Source organism: Amblyomma americanum, chromosome 1, assembly GCF_052857255.1.
Source record: "Amblyomma americanum isolate KBUSLIRL-KWMA chromosome 1, ASM5285725v1, whole genome shotgun sequence".
Taxonomy (NCBI): Eukaryota; Metazoa; Arthropoda; class Arachnida; order Ixodida; family Ixodidae; genus Amblyomma; species Amblyomma americanum.
In genome coordinates this window covers 478,088,706-478,108,513 of record NC_135497.1, presented here as the reverse complement: position 1 = coordinate 478,108,513, position 19,808 = coordinate 478,088,706, and the positions used below count along the sequence as shown (strand labels likewise).

The following is a 19,808-nucleotide window of genomic DNA, read 5'->3' as shown; positions in this document are numbered from 1 at the left end:
CAACAATGTCATCAGTCGAGACGTACAACAGAACAGAGAAAAACAATATAATCCACCATCTCTGACACTGACTACAACCACGAATTAAAAATGCGAACTTCGCAAATAAAACATTGAGAATTGCTGCAACTGTTCACGCAATATTTAGAGCGTCAATGTCGGTAAAGAGCAATTTTTTTTACAGCCGAAACATGCGAGAAGTCGCCTGCTACCTCAAAAGCCCGCGTTATATTTCAACGACTCTCATCTTACGGACAGAGATGTGCTCACCCGGGTGGATCGTAGCTTCGTTTGAATTCAGGAGGGTTGGGAGCCGTTGCTTTGCTTGAATCTTCGACAGCTTCGTTTTCCGACCGCTGGCTCGACGCAGAGGATGACGAAGACGACGTTCTCGAGCCCTGCTTTCGCCGCTTCTTGCTTCGTGCGGAGCGGCGAGATGAGGACGCCTTCGATGGCTTGGCCAAAGCGACACCCGGTCCAGCAATAGGAAGCAAGTTGGCATCGGCGCCACCGGTCAGACTTGGCTTCTGCAGAGAAGAGCCGACGCCCTGCATCTCTGCCATGGGCACTGCAGAGGGCCCAGAGGTGCCTGTGCTAGCCGCGGACTGCTTCCTGTCCTTGACGAGAGAAGACCTCTTGCGCTTGCGGATGACTCCCACCTTCTGCTGCTCCTCATGGTCCATTGTGTACGCGAAGAGGTGTCTTCTGTTGAAGCAAAAGCTCTCTAGACTTCGAATAATGGAGCTAAATCCAAAAGCTTCCGCAAGGAAAGCCTCCGTCTCTTCTTCTTCGTTCTCCACCTAATGTCGCGCGCCAGAGTGCAATCCCAGCCACGTCGCTTCGTTTTCTTGTAATTTGAATACTGTCTCTGATGTGGCTAGATTTTTTTTTCGTTGTAAGTTTTGCGTGAGTTCTTCGTTCAGTTCTCCCAAATTTGCACGAGTTCTTATATTTATGCTCTGAAGTGTGTCTCAGGTGGTGGTGGTGGTAGTGGTTTTATTAAAAATAATAGTAAAAAGGAAGGAAAAGATTTTTGCTAGCCCCGGCATCTGCCATCGATACTGAAGCACCTGAGCTGGGGCAGCGGAAATAAAGGACAGCAGGCAGAATGGAGAAATGAAATGAAAGAGGTGAGGGGACAGGAATAGAGGACAGGGGGAGAAGTAATATGTACAAACTATTTACATGTCTCAGGTGCCCATTTTTGCGTTTTAGTGCGCTAGCACTTATACTGGACATTCCCTGTATTTAGCCGCTGGTTGTTTGTCTGCGTGTTTGTCTACCTGTTTGTCTGAAGCCGGCTTTGTGGCACGCTGCTCAACCATAATCGAAAGACGAAGATGAGCCTGCTGCTGAAGCGCAGGTTCGTCTTTCGCACAAATGTGCTCCTTCTTTAGCAACCTGCCCACCGTGTCAGGCGGCAGCTCATTTAATCGTGAGAGGATGCTCAGTAAGGCCAACCTGGGTCGCAGCCCAGCCCAAGCAACCCAAGTTCCACCAGTGGCCGTACCTGCCATATAGCAGGGCAGTGGTGCATCGCTTGACCGCTGCGCCACAGTGCCAGGAGTGGTAGGAAGACTCGCAGGGATCTATGAATGGAGAGAATGACCAATTCCGCATATATGGACATTAAGCCATTGCCGTTATCCGAACGACTGCCTTCTGTGAACGCTGGATCTGAACACCAGAACCGGAGAGAAAACCGAACTGCTAGCACACCTAATTCGCATTTGGCGTAACTACGCAAATCGGCCATCATTTTTTTTTTATTTATAGCGTCGCTTCGCAAGCAGCGAAACTGGTTAGTCGAATTTGGGGCCGAGCTCAGCCGGCCATTTTCGCCCTTGGTTGGGCATTTACAGTTGCCAAACATACACCATTCATCGGCAAACGATCTCGGGACAACGTGTACAGCCAACGTGTCACCGACCTCAGTAACTTTCAACCATGGTTTGCCCATGTGTAGCCCTTGAAAATTCTAGGCAGTATCCTGTAGCGAAACCCGTTTGATAACGCGACTTTTGTTTGAAATGGGTGTTGCATTGAATGTTGTATACGCCATGAAAAAACTAACGAATCTCAATTAGCGTCGTTACCCTGTAACACACGTCTGATGTTCATAGGTTGTCAATTTTTTTTTTTTTTGCAGCCAGTATTCATCAATGCAGCACGGTGAGGCAGCATGCAAACACCTGAGCCGAGCTCGGCCCGAACTTCGACTAACCAGTTTCGCTGCTTGCGAAGCGACGCTATACATATTTTGTGGTCAGAGCAAATACCCGGGTTCAAACCCTACCGCGGTGGCTGTTTCGATGGAGGCGAAACGCAAAGGCGCCCGTGAGGTGTGCGGTGTCAGTGCACGCTAAAGATCCCCAAGTGGTCTAAATTATTCCGGAGCCCTCCACTACCGTCTCTTCTTTCTTCTCTCAGACCCTTCTTTATCCCTTCCCTTACGGCGCGGTTCAAGTGTCCGCCGATATGTGAGACAGATACTGCTCAATTTCCGTTCCCCAACAGGCAATTCAATTCAATTCAGAACGGGACGCCACAAAGGAGAGGGCCCTTGACAGAGCCAGCTGTTCTGCTCTTCCATACTGCATGCTTTTGCATTCTGAGCACATGGATGTAACACTTCGGCAGGTTCAAAATACGAGCAAGGAAGGCTTCTTTGCAGCCACCACTAAAGCTGTCCTCAAGATCCCATATTCTTCACCTTATTCGTTTCCTGTTGCTCTACCTTTCCTCGCTGTGCCGTGCTCCCTTCAGCGTGGTGGTGTAGCTCTCGCCCCTCCGCGTGATTCCACGCTGCAGCTCACACAACTTCCCCTTCAACGACAGCTCATCGGCCAACCATGGAGTATAGCCTACAGCAGTAGTACTCCGGGCCACTGTCGGTATTCGGACCCCTAATGAGCACTGGACCCCGACACCCGACGATTCCTGAGGTCACTGTCTCTTACTCAAGCGCCTCTGGGGTCTCACAAAGGAAAGATGTAGCCGGACATAGCAGCCCTCCAGACTCGCAGCACACTGTCACACTATTAACATGCAGAAAAGGAAGCGATAAACCATGAGTGAATAAAGAAAATTCTAGCGCTAATTAACAAGAAACGCCGCCTGTATGCTGAATGTTTAAGAAATCACGAACGTGTTTTAAAGAAATTCGCTACGTAAGCTATAAAATTAAGGAAGAAATCAAGGTCAATAAACAACTTAGATTTAAATCTCATTGCTTGACACAATGTTAAACGAACTAGGTAAAAAAATTTGGAATTTTTTTATAAAATTAAGAGCAAAGAGGTGACCCCTAGTTTATTAGTTGATGGAGAAACATCTTTTCAGTGATTATGAGAAGGCTTGCTGTCTGAATTCCTATTTTAAATCCCTCTTGTTGCATACACTAGTGAGACGCCTGGAATATAATAGCGTACTAGAACATGCCCATGGTGTACCTGTCACATATAACGGTGTTCTCAAACTGCTTTCTAATCTAAAAGATTAATCTGCTGAGGGTCGATGGTATCCCATCCCAGGTAATAAAAGCTTGCTCTCAAGAAATAGTGCATCTTAGTCCTTTTGTTTAACAAATCATTATGTAGCAATACCATTACCTGCGCAGTGGAAAGTAGTAAACGTCGTTCCTAATCATAAAAGCGGTCCATCTCTCTTACCTGCATATGCTGCAAAACAGTTGTAAGCATTATCCATAGTGCTGTGATGGAAAACCTTCAAAACAATATTTTTTTTTTCAAATGCCCAACATGGATTTAGACCTGGCTCATCATGGGCGACTTAACTGGTGGAATTCTGCGACGACCTGTTTTATTCTTTCGACATTGGATTTCAGGTAGGCTGCATATATTTTTAGACCTTCTGAATGCCTTCGATACCGTTCGTCATGCCTTCTTTTAGATGAATTATTTTGTCTCTTTATACACCCTACGATAATCGCTTCGAATAGAAATTACTTCTTCGGGCGAACTAAGCATATGTTTTGATCAACGGATCTACATGTCTGAAGTAGGTCTGTTCAGGGGCATTTATTATTTATGATATTGATCAATGATATTGTAAAAGGTCTTTAGTTCAAAGTGTGATTATTATGCGGGTATATGCAGAGTACTGTGCCATTTACCAGAGAACTCACAATGACTGTGATGTTACAGAATGTTTATATACAATTCAGGGTTGGCGTGAAAAATGATATCAGTGAACAGTGAAAATTAAATGAAAATAGGATGTTGGGGAAAGGAAACGGCGCAGTATCTGTCTCACATCTCAGCGGGCACCTGAACCCACCTGAACCGCGCCGTAAGCGAAGGGATAAAGGTGGGAGTGAGAGAAGGAAGAGGTGCCGTAGTGCAGATCTCTGGAATAATTTAGACCACCTAGTGATCTTTACCATGAACTAACATAACACAGCACACGGACGCCTTTTGCGTTTCGCCTCCATCGAAATAACGTCCGTGTGCTGTGTGATGTCAGTGCACGGTAAATATCCGCAGGCGGTCGAAATTATTTCAGCCCCTGAACAGTGCTAAATGTCAATTCGTATCATTTAATCGAAAACGTCTTCCGGTGAAATCAGACTAAAATTTGAAAGGACTACCACTTGAAAAGGTTGAATCGAGCCTGTTCAAGGAATTAATAAGTTAACGTAACAAATATCTTGGGGTCTATGCCTCAGAAAACTTAACATGGAAGAGACATATTGAATATTTGACCTTAAAATCATCTAGAACACATAACCTCATTAATAAGATAAAATTTTTATAATTCCTCAAAAAGAGTAACAGTACACCTTTACAAAAGAAATGTTCGCCCAATACTCGCTTGCGCGGGATGGGACCCTCAAACCTCTTACAGCTAAAATAACTTGGAACGCATCTAAAACCGTGCTACCATATTTGCTTCTGGAATCTATAACTTCCGCAATTGTATTACATTAATGAAAGAAAACTTCAGCTGGAAAACGCTAGCTCATCGCCGCTTAGCCGAAAAGATTAGAACCTTTTTTTTCGAATTTACTCTGGTCTTACAGGAATAAACAAGCACTTGTACATCTCACTAGCTCTTAACGATGTGATCATGAGCTGAAGCTTCTTGAAATGCGCTGTCTCACTGATATGTTTGCCGCAATTCATTTTCTCCGCGTACTTCCGCTACACGTGTGCAGAGTTTCAGTGCCTCCTATCGTCCCAATTTGTTGTAGAAACATATTCCTTTCACTTTTTTCCTTTTATGCCGCATCGCAGTTTCACTGGATAGAGTGCCATTAATCTCCTGCTTTAGTGTAATTTTTTTTTATTAAGCCGCTTGAAAGCCTGCTGTTTTGCGCCGACTTTTCAGTGCTAAATTGCTGTATGCTTTGTTGCTACCAGCTAATTTTCAGCATATGTTTTTGTACAATGTCCTCCCCGCAATAATGCCCTTGTGGTGCTGCAGGTAATTGGATAAAAAAAATCTGGAAAAAATCATGTATTATATAGGCGAGTTTTTAAGATACTTTGGAATAAAAGCGGATAAGATTTAATTTGTGAATTAATTTGCAGTACACGACGCAGTCATAAGTTTGCAGCGATCAATAAATATACCATATCAACTTCTTCGGGAATTTATTACTTTCGTGAAGTGTTATTTCCAAGAACTGCGTTACTGCTGAAAAAGCCTTATTGGAAACTGTGTTGCTTGTTTTCTTTGCTGCTTTCTTCCAATTATTTCAAAATTGCCTTAAAAATGTGCTTCATAAGCTTGAAACAACCCCTTGTAAGATGTACTTGTCTGCGGTTGTAAATTAGCATTTTGTTTCCTTCTTTATAAATGCGGTTCATCTTTACACTAAGCCAGTCAGCAGGAAGTACAATGTGGGCGTATGCCCGAGCACATGCCCACCGGAAGGCACACACGGAAGGGGAACTGGACGCAGCCAACGTTTATAGATAGACTATAAACGTTGGATGCAGCCTCTAGACGGTATGGAACTATCTTGGAACACCAACGAGCCCTCAGGAGGACCTACCCCCTCCAAACACAAACCTTAGTAGAGAGCAGATGGTTGCCTGGAGACAACTGCACACTAATACATACCCCAATCTCAGTTTACTAAGCAAAATCTATCCCTCAGCATATGACAGCAAATGCCCGCTCTGCAGGGAATACTCAATGCTTTATCACGTACATTACACGGGCCTGTCAGAAAACGCAGGCAGCGCCGATAAACAACACACGAACACCGGAGCAGTGGGAGGCTGCGCTGTCCTGCTCGAAGCCTGAAGAACAGCTCAAGCTGATCGACCGGGCTCGCAAAACTGCAAAGGCTACTGGGGCCGTGAACTGATCGAGGGACCCACCTACACCGCGAGAATCCTCCTTTCCAATGAAGTTTTTCATTCATTCATTCAGCACGAAGTGCGGCCGTTTTGACTCACCAAATACTGTGTGCAGAAAAAGTTTATCTGCTCGGCATATCGCTTTAGAGACACATTAGATATATGGCCCGGTTCGAACTTTTTTATGCTTAATTACGGAATTTGTTCCCGTTAAAACAGGTTGGAAACATTAGGCGAATGAATCTGCTCTTTTGTGTTCATCCACGACGATCATTCCAGCAATTTCCAGTTTATAGGTGTCTTTTGGCTCTGTCAGACAGCATAAGAACACTTGGGGCCGAGTTGCCAAAAAGTTGCCAATGTGTCAGTAAAAATGTATGCATCGCTGTCTTAATTTCAAACTTCAGTTGATGAGCCGGTATAAGAACCTCTGGGGTATTGCTTTTTCTCCATCTAATAAATTTCCTTTCTAGAAGAATTATCGAGCCTGTTACCCATGGACTTCTATGTTTAATCGTTTGATATCTTTTCAGAATAAAGTTGGTTTTCAGAATAAAGCAGGTTTTGCAATGCACAGCATTGTGATGCTGCAGTGAAAAAAACTGTCTAAAGCTATTTCAGGGTTGTCTCTCTAATTGGAATCATTTAGAAGAGTGTTTAGTATTTATGTTAAAATTTGGGAACTTTAATACAAGCATCTGGTGATCAGAGATGCTTTCTACAGTAATTAATGGGTTCAGTGAGCCCGACAGGATGGCAAGATAGAGTTTCTTAGCACTCGAGTAGGTTCGTTAACAATCTGGGTCAGAAACTCTGAACATTATATGCAGGAGCGGCGGTCACAGCTATGGACTTCTTTACCGCCAATAGCCAATGCACTGCAATCAATTTCAGGAGGCTGAAATCGTCAGTTTAGGGCGATCATTAACTATGAAGTCCTGCATTTTTAATTTTCAGGCTCTGTCAGTCATCTGTAAACGGCACCTATTACTAGCAAAGAATCATTAAATCTACTACTCTACCAAGCACTTTCATAATTAGCTATTCCGAGGTATTGCATGAATGACATTGTTTATTTGCAATAGGTGCCCCACCCTTCCGGCTATCAAGATCTCAGCGTGAGGGGGGCTTTCTGAATGATGTATGCTAAAATGCAGCTGCATTTCCGTGATTCATTGGTTATTAGGATTTAAAAGGCGCGATAACTGTCTCGCTTGTCTACCGCACCATGAGGGAAGGGAGGAGTGAAAGGAAGGAGAGAGGTGCCGTAGTGGAGGGCTCCGGAATAATTTCGACCACCTGGGGATATTTCACGTGCTTTGACAGCGCACAGCACACTGGTGCCTCTTCAGTTTCGCCTCCATCAAAACGCGCCCACCGCGGCCGGGTTCAAACCTGGGTACTGCAGCTCAGTAGCCTAGCACCCTAACTACTGAGCCAACCACAATGGGCCGATGATTATGACCACTATGGGAGAGTAGAGCAATAGTTTGATATTCAATAACCTAAATATATTATGTAGCAATCATGTCTTTTTTAATCTTCGATTCCTGGAATGACAAGGTAATTTGCAATGATATGCTGGAAGTTCTTAACTTCCAGTCGATGTTTTCAACAACCTGGCATTACAGGATGAAACAACACTGAATTATTGTGCACAGCAAAAAATAGTCTGCATGCACTGAGTTTGGTGAGGTAAGTTACGCAAAAAAAAAATCAAGCCGAGCAAAACAGAGGACTGGTTTTAGGCAGTCTCGAGTATAGTAGATACATGTACAATTTTCCAATCGTGCTTGCATAACTAATGGAAAGCACACAAGATACTGAGTGGTAAGAACAGTGTTTATTTGAAAAACATTCCTTTCGCACCCTAACATATCAACAAGCCATTTAAAATAAATGGTAATGAAGCAGTGGCTTTTTTACAAAGCAGATTAGCGCAAGGAATTCTTAACCAGCAGAACACGCTCACTACACTTGGGGAGCCAAAGAAAAAAAATGTACAATATACACAGAGCAAACCATGCTGACAGAAAGACAATGCGTGTGCAGTGCACGTTGTTTCTTTTTGCAACGTATGAACCCTCGTGTCGCTTTCGTCCGATCGCCACTCCATCTAACGGCACGCGTCGCACTCGCTTAACGCCTCATCTTTCGTTGACGCTGAGCAGAGTGGACGTGGCGCAAGTGTCGTACATCCGCTTCAAGTGCACGATTCGTTTGCTGCTAAGCAAATTCGAATGGCACGAGCATATCGACAGCGAGAGCCTGACAATTTTTTTTTGTACACAAAGGGCGATGCGGAGCATGAAAATTATGTAAATTTGTTATGGTTGTCATGCTGCTTGCCGAAGCAAGCAAGTACTCTTTACAAATCCAGGATACAGCAAATCATTCTTTCGGCTTATTTACAAAACAGCTAGAACAGGTCCAGCCATGCCACGATGAATTTGAACTAGAATGCAGCCATGCAGAGGAATAATTCATTTATATACGCTCAACAGGTTAAACAACGATGATTAACTCCTCTCAATGAACGCTGAATTGACTTCTCTCGTTCAAAGGTGCGTAAGGCAAACGACAATGGCGGAACCTCTAGGCACACAACCTTCAGGCACCTTTCCAAGCTTTCAATGTGCCGTTGTTTCCGGTGTCTTTCACACTGCTGCTCTTGTACATTAAAAATACCACTCATTAAAAATACACACCTCTTCTACAAACCGAACGTTAGCACCTTGGTGGCAACAAAAAAATATAAGATAGGCCTTAGGACGGCACACTTTTAGGTGTGGGTAACGAGAAATCACAGATCTCTATTGCAACTACCCATATACAGGGCGTGACAGCAGATAGATAAAGTTAAGCTGAGTGCACTACTTGTGAGAAAATTTGATCCCAAATTTAGAGCATGAACAAAAACAAGCATCGTAGGCATTAGAATAACAGTAATCTATAGAATCCAGCCTTAGTGGTGGTATTTTAAACTTGCACACTTGTGAAAATAGTGCATCTGTCATGTACTTGTATTAACACTTTGAACCTCAATAGTAGCAACCAGTAACGTTCGTCAGAATCTCAAAAACCGAAATGAATCAAAAACAGATCTTTACCAGTTTATGGCAAAGCCTAAATAAACCCTAGACATACAGTCAAGCCTCGATATATCAAACCAAGATCTTTTGAATTATTGGCAATATCAAACACAGATTATAATCTTGAAAAACCCATTTAACAGTGAAGTCGCGCTATACACCAAACTAGAATTTTGCTCCCAACCATTCAGTATATCCAGCTGTGAAACGGCGCAACAAGGCGAACGTTGGGTGTGCTTGAGGGTGGTCATGGATCTCCTGACCCGATATTCCATGCAGCAAATCCTAGCAGTGAGGACAACCGTGCTAAAGCCTAGCAGTGAAGACAACTGTGCTAAGCTAAGCTGCCTGTGGTACTGTCTTGCACTGAAACTTTGGTGGGATGATCCTGTGGTTCGTCTGGTTGTCAAAAGTTCTCATGATTTTGTGCTGCCTTTCCTGCCTCCATCATGTGTAAAGTTGCAACGACTGTCCCATGGACTTTGGTGCCATCTTCTGGTGAAAAGTTGCAGCAGCTCCGAATGGGATCAGGATTCATAAACTGGTGGAGCACTGTGCTTGAAGAGGTTGTACAAAGCAGAGGTTCTACTGCATATGCACGTCATCATTGTTAAATATAGCACCAGTCCATAACTTCACACCTGCACACAATCCTGCTTTGAATGGATGATGTGTGCAACGACCACGCTGCGCTCTTCCTTAGGGGCTGCCATCCCTACTTCCCTACAAAAAAAATAGGCCACTATATATATATATATATATATATATATATATATATATATATATATATATATATATATATATATATATAAAGGACCTATACTTATTCCCTTGTTTCATAGTTTTTATCTAAGATAGGCACTGATTGCTTAGTGTAGGAATCTCTTTTCTTTAAACAACCACATTTCAGCATGTTCTTTTCCTGACTTTTGGAGTATGTGCAAGAGGCAATTGGATGCATTTAAATGCTTTTTGGTTGCAGTAGATGATAAGCCTCTGAGTAAATTGATTTTTTTTTTTGCCAGTATATAGTTGAAGGCTATTAGTAGTGCACACAACAGGCGTCTCAGCGCTTCAAGACTTACCTGATGCCTATTTTAAATGCGGTGCACTTCCACTGCGCTTTCCTGGAATAAGGTTTCTGAAAACTGAACTCTTCAGCACATGCGACAACTATATCAGTAGCCTTTGCTTCAGCTAAGCCGATTCAGAATGAAAAGGACAACTGTCACTGCTGAAAAATTTAGAAGGGTCATTATTGAGTATACGAAAGCAGTGAAGTTAACTTGTATGTAAATGTAATGTGTGATGGTCCATTTGAGTTCTCTTGTGTTAAATTTTGCTGTTGACAGCACAGCATCTCTACAACGCAGCAGTTCATTTGCGCCATGCTCGTGAGGTACAGAAACAAATATTGATATTGCAAATGAGACCATAATATAAGTTCTCTTTAGCTTTCATAGTGTAAACTTCCTAAGCTTACAGGCTGATCTGATTTTGTACAAGTTCGGGCAGATGGTCAGCTTGTAATTTCAGTGACAGGGTTTCATGCTTAATTGCCCAGCAATGCATTCTTTCAGGGCTGTGAAAGTGTGTTGCATTGAGACGTAGTTTCTTTGAAGGGTGAGAAATGATCACTTCATTGTAAGAGGTACTGTAGAGCTACTTGCATAATCTATTTGGATACAAAATGATGCTGAATGTAAAGATAGACGGTCGTACATGTTTGCCTGTGCGAGTGTTATGTGCTTGTTTTAATGTAAATAGTATGTCCTCATATTGAACTTTTCAGTGCCAATTTGTGTGGTTGTATGGGTTGAGCTTTTCTTTTGTTTTAGAAGCCTTAGTGCATGTGAGCAGCCTTGATTGTGATGGAGATTGTGTTCATGCTGCCTGGAAGTTAAGGGTGTGCTAAAGATGATGATGAAATACAGTCAAACCTGGATATATCAAACTCGGAAGGAGATTGCAAAGTAGTGTGATCTAGTAAAGAAGGACGTTCTGGCGGGCTAGTTGGTTCATGATGAACAGAAAGGGTATAAACTGCGCGAACAAGACGGGACGAGAGGCACACAAATCGACAGACAATGCGCAGACTGATTTTATTTGTGAAAAACACATCATTAATAAGGCCAGAGAACATAAGAAAAAATAAGAAAAACACTATCACCATAGGGTTCAACGATAGAAACAGCAGCAGAAATTTACAGGTAAATCAGATCCGATGTGAACACGAACGTGCCCTTCTAAAAACTCTGCTCTGGTGTCGATAGCGACAGCGAGGGCGAGCTAATGCAGTCGTCACCCTTTTTGGCTATCAGGAAAGCTTCGATAACCTCCCTTTCAGTTTTGCTGCGTGCATAGGAGAGGAAAGCAGTTTTGTCTAGGAAGGGAACGCAGTTGCGGCTGTCACAGTTTTTGCAGTGTAATGGCAGATTGCTGCCTGTGCCGGTGTGCATCAATCGTCTATGTTCAAGGGCTCGCTCAATGAAGCACCGGCCAGTTTGGCCGATGTAAACCCACCCGCAAGATAGAGGTATTTGGTAGATAACCTCGGAGGCACATCTGGTGAACTTGGTCTGATGATTCTTCTTGCATGACCTGCGTTCCGATCTTGTTTCTTTTTTGTCTTCCGAGAGCAAGGGACAAACTTTTTTCAACTTACAAGGCGCTGAAAACACTGCATTTATTCCATATTTGCCTGCCACCTTCTTGATGCTGTGGGAAAGGCAGTGAAAATATGGCATGATGAAGGGAGGGGTCCTGTATGCACTTGGATCTTTCCTTATTGCTTTTTTCATCCTCTGAAGAAGGCACTCACACGAGCTGCGAATTACTTCCTGAGGGTAGCCCCCGGATTCAAGTCGCTTGACTTGATTATGGAAACTAGATGAAAGAGAGTGAACACATGACTTATGAAGGGCAGACAAACAACACGACATGCTAATGCTACGCTTCACTAACTTCGAATGAGCACTTTTATAAGGTAGGAGGCTTTTGTTGGACCTGGGACTGTAAGCCCAGCAGACATGAACATCAGAAAAATGCAATTTTAAATCTAGATACTGAATGCGGTTGTCCCTTGTTACTTCATGAGTAAAACGGAGTCCTTGCCCCTCAAAGGAGAAGGTGGCGAGAATGCTAGCAACCGTGTTGTCAAGGTCAAGATTAGTACTGTAATCTAATATTACAAGATAGTCGTCAACATAACGAAACACATGGAAAACCGGATGCTTTGAAAGCTCTAGTTTCAGACGCCTGTCAAAGGAAGCCAAAAATATGTCGCACAAAACAGGAGCTACAGAAGAACCGATACAAATGCCAGACTTTTGAACATAAAATTGCCCGTCATGAAAGCTAGCGGTAGAGTTAAGATAAAACTGCAAAAGTTCTAGGAACTGCTCTGTGCTAATGCCAGCAGTATTCTGGAAGTCAACTTCACCATGTTCGTCAATACTGTCTCTGATTGCTTTGAATAAACCATCATGAGGCACGGAGTAAAACAAATCTTCTACGTCGATGGAAAAGGCCATAGAAGATAACGGAATTCCGTCTTCCAGGACTTTTACCAGGTCCTTCGAGCTGCGGATGAGGTAAGGATCACCGCCTGCAAGTTTGTCCAGGTGTGGTTCCGAAATAATAGCACGAAGTGGGCAATCCATCTTGTGTGTTTTGCTGGTGAAAAACACCTCCAAAGAGTCCCTCTCGGCATTTGAGACCGAAAGCGCGGCAGAACTAAGGTTCATTTTCTTAAGGAGCCTGGTAGCTTGCTTTCGCTGTATTTTCCCTTGGAATTCAATCGGATGAAAGTTCTTCAAGACAGCTTCCCGGGCTTTTTCAGCAAACATTCCCTGTGGCAGGACAACGAAGCCGCCCTCCTTGTCCGCTTCCATTATTGAAAGGTCGTTGGTGCTCAGGAAGTTCACAAGTCTCTTCACTGGGGCCTTCCGTGAAGTGAAACGACTTACGTTTTGCAGTAAGCAGCCCACAGAATCGTTGACAGCCTGTTCCTTGTCCTGTAGAGAGGCAAACACCCCTACACGGCGCACCATGGCTAGTAGTTCAGAACGTCTTGCTGAAGGTTCGAAGCAAAACTTCGGTCCCTTTTGCAGCGTCTCCTTGACGTTACTAGGAAGGTCGATATTGCCCAGTATCGAGACGGAACCCTCTGTAAGTGTTGTCCGGAGTTTTGCCGGAAGCATGAGACGCATTCTCTGCCAGAAAAACTCTGTCGTCTGCGCTGAAAGTCGCTTGTATTCTTGAAACCGTCTTGCGGCTACCCAATCGTTAGATTCTTGGAAGACGATGAACTTCAGCCAGTCTGAGTAGAGCCTCACTCGCCTCCAAACTTCTGATTTCATTATCTTGCACATCCTGCGAGCGTGCCCCCAGGAAGGAACAGGGACGCCAAAGAGCCCCAGAAGTTGAGCTGGGACCATCTTCCTCCTGAGGAAGATGGTCCCACCTCAGGACGAAGATGGTCCCACCTCAACTTCTGGGGCTCTTCTACTGCAACCAAAAATCATCTACTGCAACCAAAAAGCATTTAAATGCATCTAATTGCCTCTTGCACATACTCCAAAAGTCAGGAAAAGAACATGCTGAAATGTGGCTGTTTAAAAAAAAGGAGATTCCTACACTAAGCAATCAGTGCCTATCTTAGAAAAAAACTTTGAAACAAGGTAATAAGTATTGGTCCTTTATATATATATATATATCTATAGTGGCCTATTTTTATTCTGTAGGGAAGTAGGGATGGCAGCCCCTAAGGAAGAGCGCAGCGTGGTCGTTGCACACATCATCCATTCAAAGGAGGATTGTGCGCAGGTGTGAAGTTATGGACTGGTGCTATATTTAACAATGATGACGTGCATATGCAGTAGAACCTCTGCTTTGTACAACCTCTTCAAGCACAGTGCTCCACAAGTTTATGAATCCTGATCCCATTCAGGGCTGCTGCAACTTTTCACCAGAATATGGCACCACAGTCCATGGGACAGTCGTTGCAACTTTACGCATGATGGAGGCAGGCAAGGCAGCACAAAATCATGAGAACTTTTGACAACCAGACGAACCACAGGATCATCCCACCAAAGTTTCAGTGCAAGACAGTTCCACAGGCAGCTTAGCAGTATGCTCAAGCCACCTTCACTCTCCGATGAATTTGTAACTAAATCCACTAATGCTACATCTCCAAACTTTAACAAACAACACTGCCAAAGCATTTAGTGCCACCCTCAACATTGCCACACTGCAGGCTATCCAGCATGTTTGATGCACAGTGGCTAATGAACAACAATCTGTCCCGACACTCTTGCAGCTAGACCCGTCATCAGACCGGATGCCCTTTCCATGTTGAGCCATTGAATCAACGAAGACAAAAGCCACTCCAGCATTAATATCACAAGCTTCAAACAAGCACCACTCAACTCACCCATTTTAATTTTTGCACCTACAATAACGAGGTTCACATAGCAATGTACAACCAAAGAGCCCGAATTTTTTCCCTACAGATACACTCCAATAATTACCTACAAGGCAAGCCCACATCCACTGCTAACAAATGAATGGGTCACCCAAACAAAAACTTTGCAATCCAGGCTCATTGTCCTAACAGACAAATTTCACGCACCGAGGTTCTACCGCGAAAGTGGCAAACAGCAAGAGAAAATGAGCATGCGGCCAGAGACAACGAAAGACATTGTGAAGCTATGTACAATGGTTCATGTCTCCAAATAAAAGATCACATGAGCCAGTCGTATAACTCACTGAACTAAAGCCAAAAAAGCCGCGGCATGAACAGTGTCAAACGGTTATATCTCCAAACTCCTGATTCCACCGATCGTAGAACTCTAGGCTTTGTAATGGGACGCTGCGGCGCACTTTCTTCAGTGACGTCATGAAATCCTCCAGGGTGATGTTGCGCATCTGACCAAGGAAAAAAAGAAAAACATATGCAGCCACTATTACACACAATCAAAAGAAGAACAACCAGCTTAGTAAGCAAGCAAAAAACTGAGCTGCCAAACATGAAGTGTGAAGCAGGAAAAACAACTTGTGTGGCAGATCAGAACACAGATTGATGTGCCCCGATAACATGACTAATCCCATTTTCTCGTGATATGCACTATGTCGAAAAAGCTATGGTGTTCTGGTAGCAGCTAGGCCTTGTAAGGCGTAGAAGCTAAAACATGCGTCAACTAAGCTACCAAAGCTAACCTAGCATTACACTCAATACATGCAGTGTATATAATTCCAGCAAGGATACTGTTCGTTTTCCACTCTCGACATAGCATAATGTTGAGTTTCCACTCGCCTTCCACCTTCACTTGCAGACTATAGTAGTTATTCACACTCCTGACAGATCAAAGCCAGACCAGCATTTCAGGGTGCGCATCAGCTTGTTACGCAGCTGCATAGAAGGTATATTGGAGTCATACCACCATAATCACTATTAATAGATGTGCCGAGCAGACACCCAACAAACACAGCCTCTCCATAAAAACCTGTGATTGAGTTCCCATTTCATTGTTCTGGCAGACGTAATCTTTTTCTCCAAATATGTCCTTTTCATCACTCTTGGAGAGCTTTAATGGCTGGGTGAGCTCCTCAAAGGAGGCCCTCCAAACAATGGCACTGAGCTATAGCAAAGATATTGCACTCAGTTGCTTTGCACCTACTAGTGTGCACAATAATGGCTAGCTGTGGCGGGTGCAGCTAAAGCAACTGACCATGAAGTCATGGCAATAGGTCGTCATCATTGGTTGAGGGGTCTCCTTAAAGAGCATTCACTGCTTTGCTTTAGCAGCAGGACAATGTTTCTTGACGAGAAGGTGTCTCCTTAGTGATCTTCATAACTTGACGTCACGACTAGGTCATAAGCAGTACAGTATGGAGAGTCCTTCACTTTCATGCAATCAACGAAAGTAAAGCGCAGTCAGCAGTACACTGCACATAGTACACAGCCACTAATGAAGCCACTGTAAGAGCATACATGACATCGAATTTCTCAAGACAGCGCCAAGCCTCACAGCCTCCCACATCTTGTGATGTGAGAAATAAAGGCTTCAACTAAGAAAAGGGGCACAGTAAGAGTGGCCGGCTATAACAAAGAGACAAAGATCACTACATGTGCCATCATACTCTTATGCTCCTTTGTTAGCTGAAGCAAGTCAGATCCTCTGGAGGTCACTCAAACCACCCAAAGGCTTTGTGCAAGGTTGCACAGATCAGGTAAGGTGCTGTGCAGAAAAGGGTTGGGGGGCCGTTCTCCACGGCATACGGAACCGCTCGAGTGCTTTCAGAGTGGCACTAAAACATCAGGTCTCCATCCACACTACAGTAAGGGCCGCTCGAGTTGCCACCCGTTTACCAACTTACCAACTGCACTGTGGACGAGGTTTGACTGCAGCTGGCCGAGTAAATACACTGGTCGCATACGTGACTAAAGCATTTACTCACATAATGAACCCAGCACCCATTTTTGTCATTTAAAATTTACTTTTTTTACCTTGCATAAAAAAAGCGCACCTGACCTTCAGGGCTGTTTATCCTGTTCATCTTGCCACGATCGCCTGGAAACTATCAAAAAATTATCGGATCGTGTCGTGATACAGCAAACACCTCTTGAAATGAAAGATCCTAGCTTAACACCAGCCAAACAAACACTTGTAACATGCAGACATAACTTGTCCACCACATGCTTTTGTTGCTAATGGACAAACAGACTGATCTAGAATATGAAATTTCAATAAAATGTTTTTTGCAGAACAAACCCTCCACCAAATTCCCATATACTATTCTGGAAAGGAAAGTGGGTTCATTATACAAGTAAGGTAATTCTAAGGCAGTGTATATCCCGCACCCCTCTGTCCCGCACCCCTCTGTCCCGCACCCCTCTGTCCCGCACCCCTCTGTCCCGCACCCCTCTGTCCCGCACCCCTCTGTCCCGCACCCCTCTGTCCCGCACCCCTCTGTCCCGCACCCCTCTGTCCCGCACCCCTCTATCCCGCACCCCTCTATCCCGCACCCCTCTATCCCGCACCCCTCTATCCCGCACCCCTCTATCCCGCACCCCTCTATCCCGCACCCCTCTATCCCGCACCCCTCTATCCCGCACCCGTCTATCCTGTAACTGTATATCCTGACACAGAAACCAGTCACACCACCAACCTGCAAGAGTGGTTTCCCAAAGTTAAATTCAGGTCTCTTCTATGTTACGCTCAGTTAATGGTAGTAGCTTCCCCAAGCCAAACAGAAAGCAGTTCTCAAGAGTGCGGCCAGGCATGGTCAGCTTCTGAGCAGCAGCAGCACGTCAGTGATAAAGCAGCTGGTACCGAATTTTTTTGTTTCGTCCGCCTGCCTTTTTCTCAGTGAAGCATATCTCGCACCTCCGCAATCGTTTCACGCTCAGATCAGAGCCAGACCCACGAGTCTGCCAAACAGAAGAGAGCGAACAGAACTCAGAAGAAGAAAAAATTGACTATGAAAAAGCCCCAACCTTCCTTTGCAGCTCACACACGGGTGGTCTGAACAACTGCTACTGCAATTGGTCCTGTTACTACTAATGAAAAGGAATTATCATTCGACTCCCTCAGTGCCCCTGGCCTGAACAGCAGTTGGCTCATCATTATCCGCCATTTAATATCAAGCATGTGTCCTCGGATGCAAGATTATTGACATCTTTGTCAAGGTTGTGTTCCATAAGCTTACAACAGTGCGTGCACATCTAGCTCCAACATAAATGGGCTTGCACACAAGAATGAGTTCCCCTGCCACTTGTGCCCCAAAGTTAAAACTCTCACAAACTGTGTATTACCCATTCACAAAAGAAATATTCAGAACAAAAGAAAAATATTGTAGTGTAATGGTTTAATTACCATATATGCAGGTCACTCTACATTCATAGATCCCTGGGAGTTCCCATACCCCTCCTGGCACAGTGGTGCAGCAGTTAAGCCACCTTTAACTGCCACCTTCCACAGACAAATTAATTTAACTGCCACCTTTCATGGACGGTGGGCAGGTTGCGACAGCGCCACAAGGTCACATGCCCCAAGGGGCCAACCTTCCTCCCAGGTTGCTCTTTGGGGACCGCCTGCCAGAGCCATGAACATCATAGTTTTGCACACAACACATCAAATTTTCTGGAGAACAGGGCATTTAACGCTGTCGCGTTTAACACTATAGTTATAGAGTTGCAAGATTATTGACATCTTTGTCAAGGTTGTGTTCCATAAGCTTACAACAGTGCGTGCACATCTAGCTCCAACATAAATGGGCTTGCACACAAGAATGAGTTCACCTGCCACTTGTGCCCCAAAGTTAAAACTGTCACAAACTGTGTATTACCCATTCACAAAAGAAATATTCAGAACAAAAAAATATATTGTAGTGTAGTGGGTTAATTACCATATGCAGGTCACTCTACATTCATAGATCCCTGGGAGTTCCCAACCCCTCCTGGCACAGTGGTGCAGCAGTTAAGCCACCTTTAACTGCCACCTTCCACAGGCAAATTAAACTGCCACCTTCCACGGTGGGCAGGTTGTGACAGCGCCACAAGGTCACGTGCCCTAAGGGGCCAACCTTCCTCCCAGGTTGCTCTTTGGGGACCGCCTGCCAGAGCCATGAACATGATAGTTTTGCTCACAACACGACATCAAATTTTCTGGAGAACAGGGCATTTAGCACTGTCGCGTTTAACACTCTTTATAGTTATACAGTTCATATTCATTCGCCGAATGCAGGTAACTGGTTTCTTTTCATACTGGAGCTATGTGCAGTCATTTTTCATTTTTTTGTAGGTTGAAATTTCCGCACAAATTCTGACCTTGGTGCACACCACATGTTTGTGGCACTCAAGCTCCAACAATGCATATTTTCTTTTTTTTTCTTCGAACTGCCAGCTTCAAAAGGGTTCATACAATCATCCGATACAGCCTTAAAGAATCCAGCCTTAAAGAATAGCCAAGAGAACTGTATTCTATGAGCCAACTGTTCATTCCATGGCAGCTAAGTATTTCACGTAACAGGGGTGAAGCTGACCAGCCATTTTTGTGCCCAGACAAAACCCTTGGGGTTTACACCCCGTACAACCTGAAGGCATCTAAAATACAAACACATCTACAGTGGGCATACCTTCTTGGGATCCACGCATCTGACTTGCTCAGGTTTCAGTTCTGCAGAAAACAAGAGCAAAGCTTCAGCAACATTCATCTTCATCATTATCGCCCTCCTATCTGTATCCCCACAAACTTCCTAATTTCGTCCGCCCACCCGACTTTCTGCTGCACCTTGCTTGGAATCAACTCCGTTGCTTTAACAGCCATCATATCTTGACTTCATGTTACATGCCCTGCCCATGCCCTCTTCTCGATTTTGACTA

General features: G+C 44.3%; 1 protein-coding gene across 1 annotated transcript in view; it reads right to left on the bottom strand.

Annotated features, from left to right (window-relative positions):
- Nucleotides 1-14,321: 14,321 nt before the first annotated feature.
- LOC144116061 (spastin-like) overlaps nt 14,322-19,808 on the bottom strand; it is a 79,826-nt gene continuing 74,339 nt past the window's right edge. Inside the window, exons 15-16 of the mRNA XM_077650720.1 lie at nt 19,562-19,602; nt 14,322-15,349 (exon numbers count right to left, since the gene is read on the bottom strand). Coding sequence (XP_077506846.1) covers nt 15,227-15,349; nt 19,562-19,602 — 164 coding nt within the window. The 3' untranslated portion in view covers nt 14,322-15,226. The remainder of the gene's footprint in view (nt 15,350-19,561; nt 19,603-19,808) is intronic.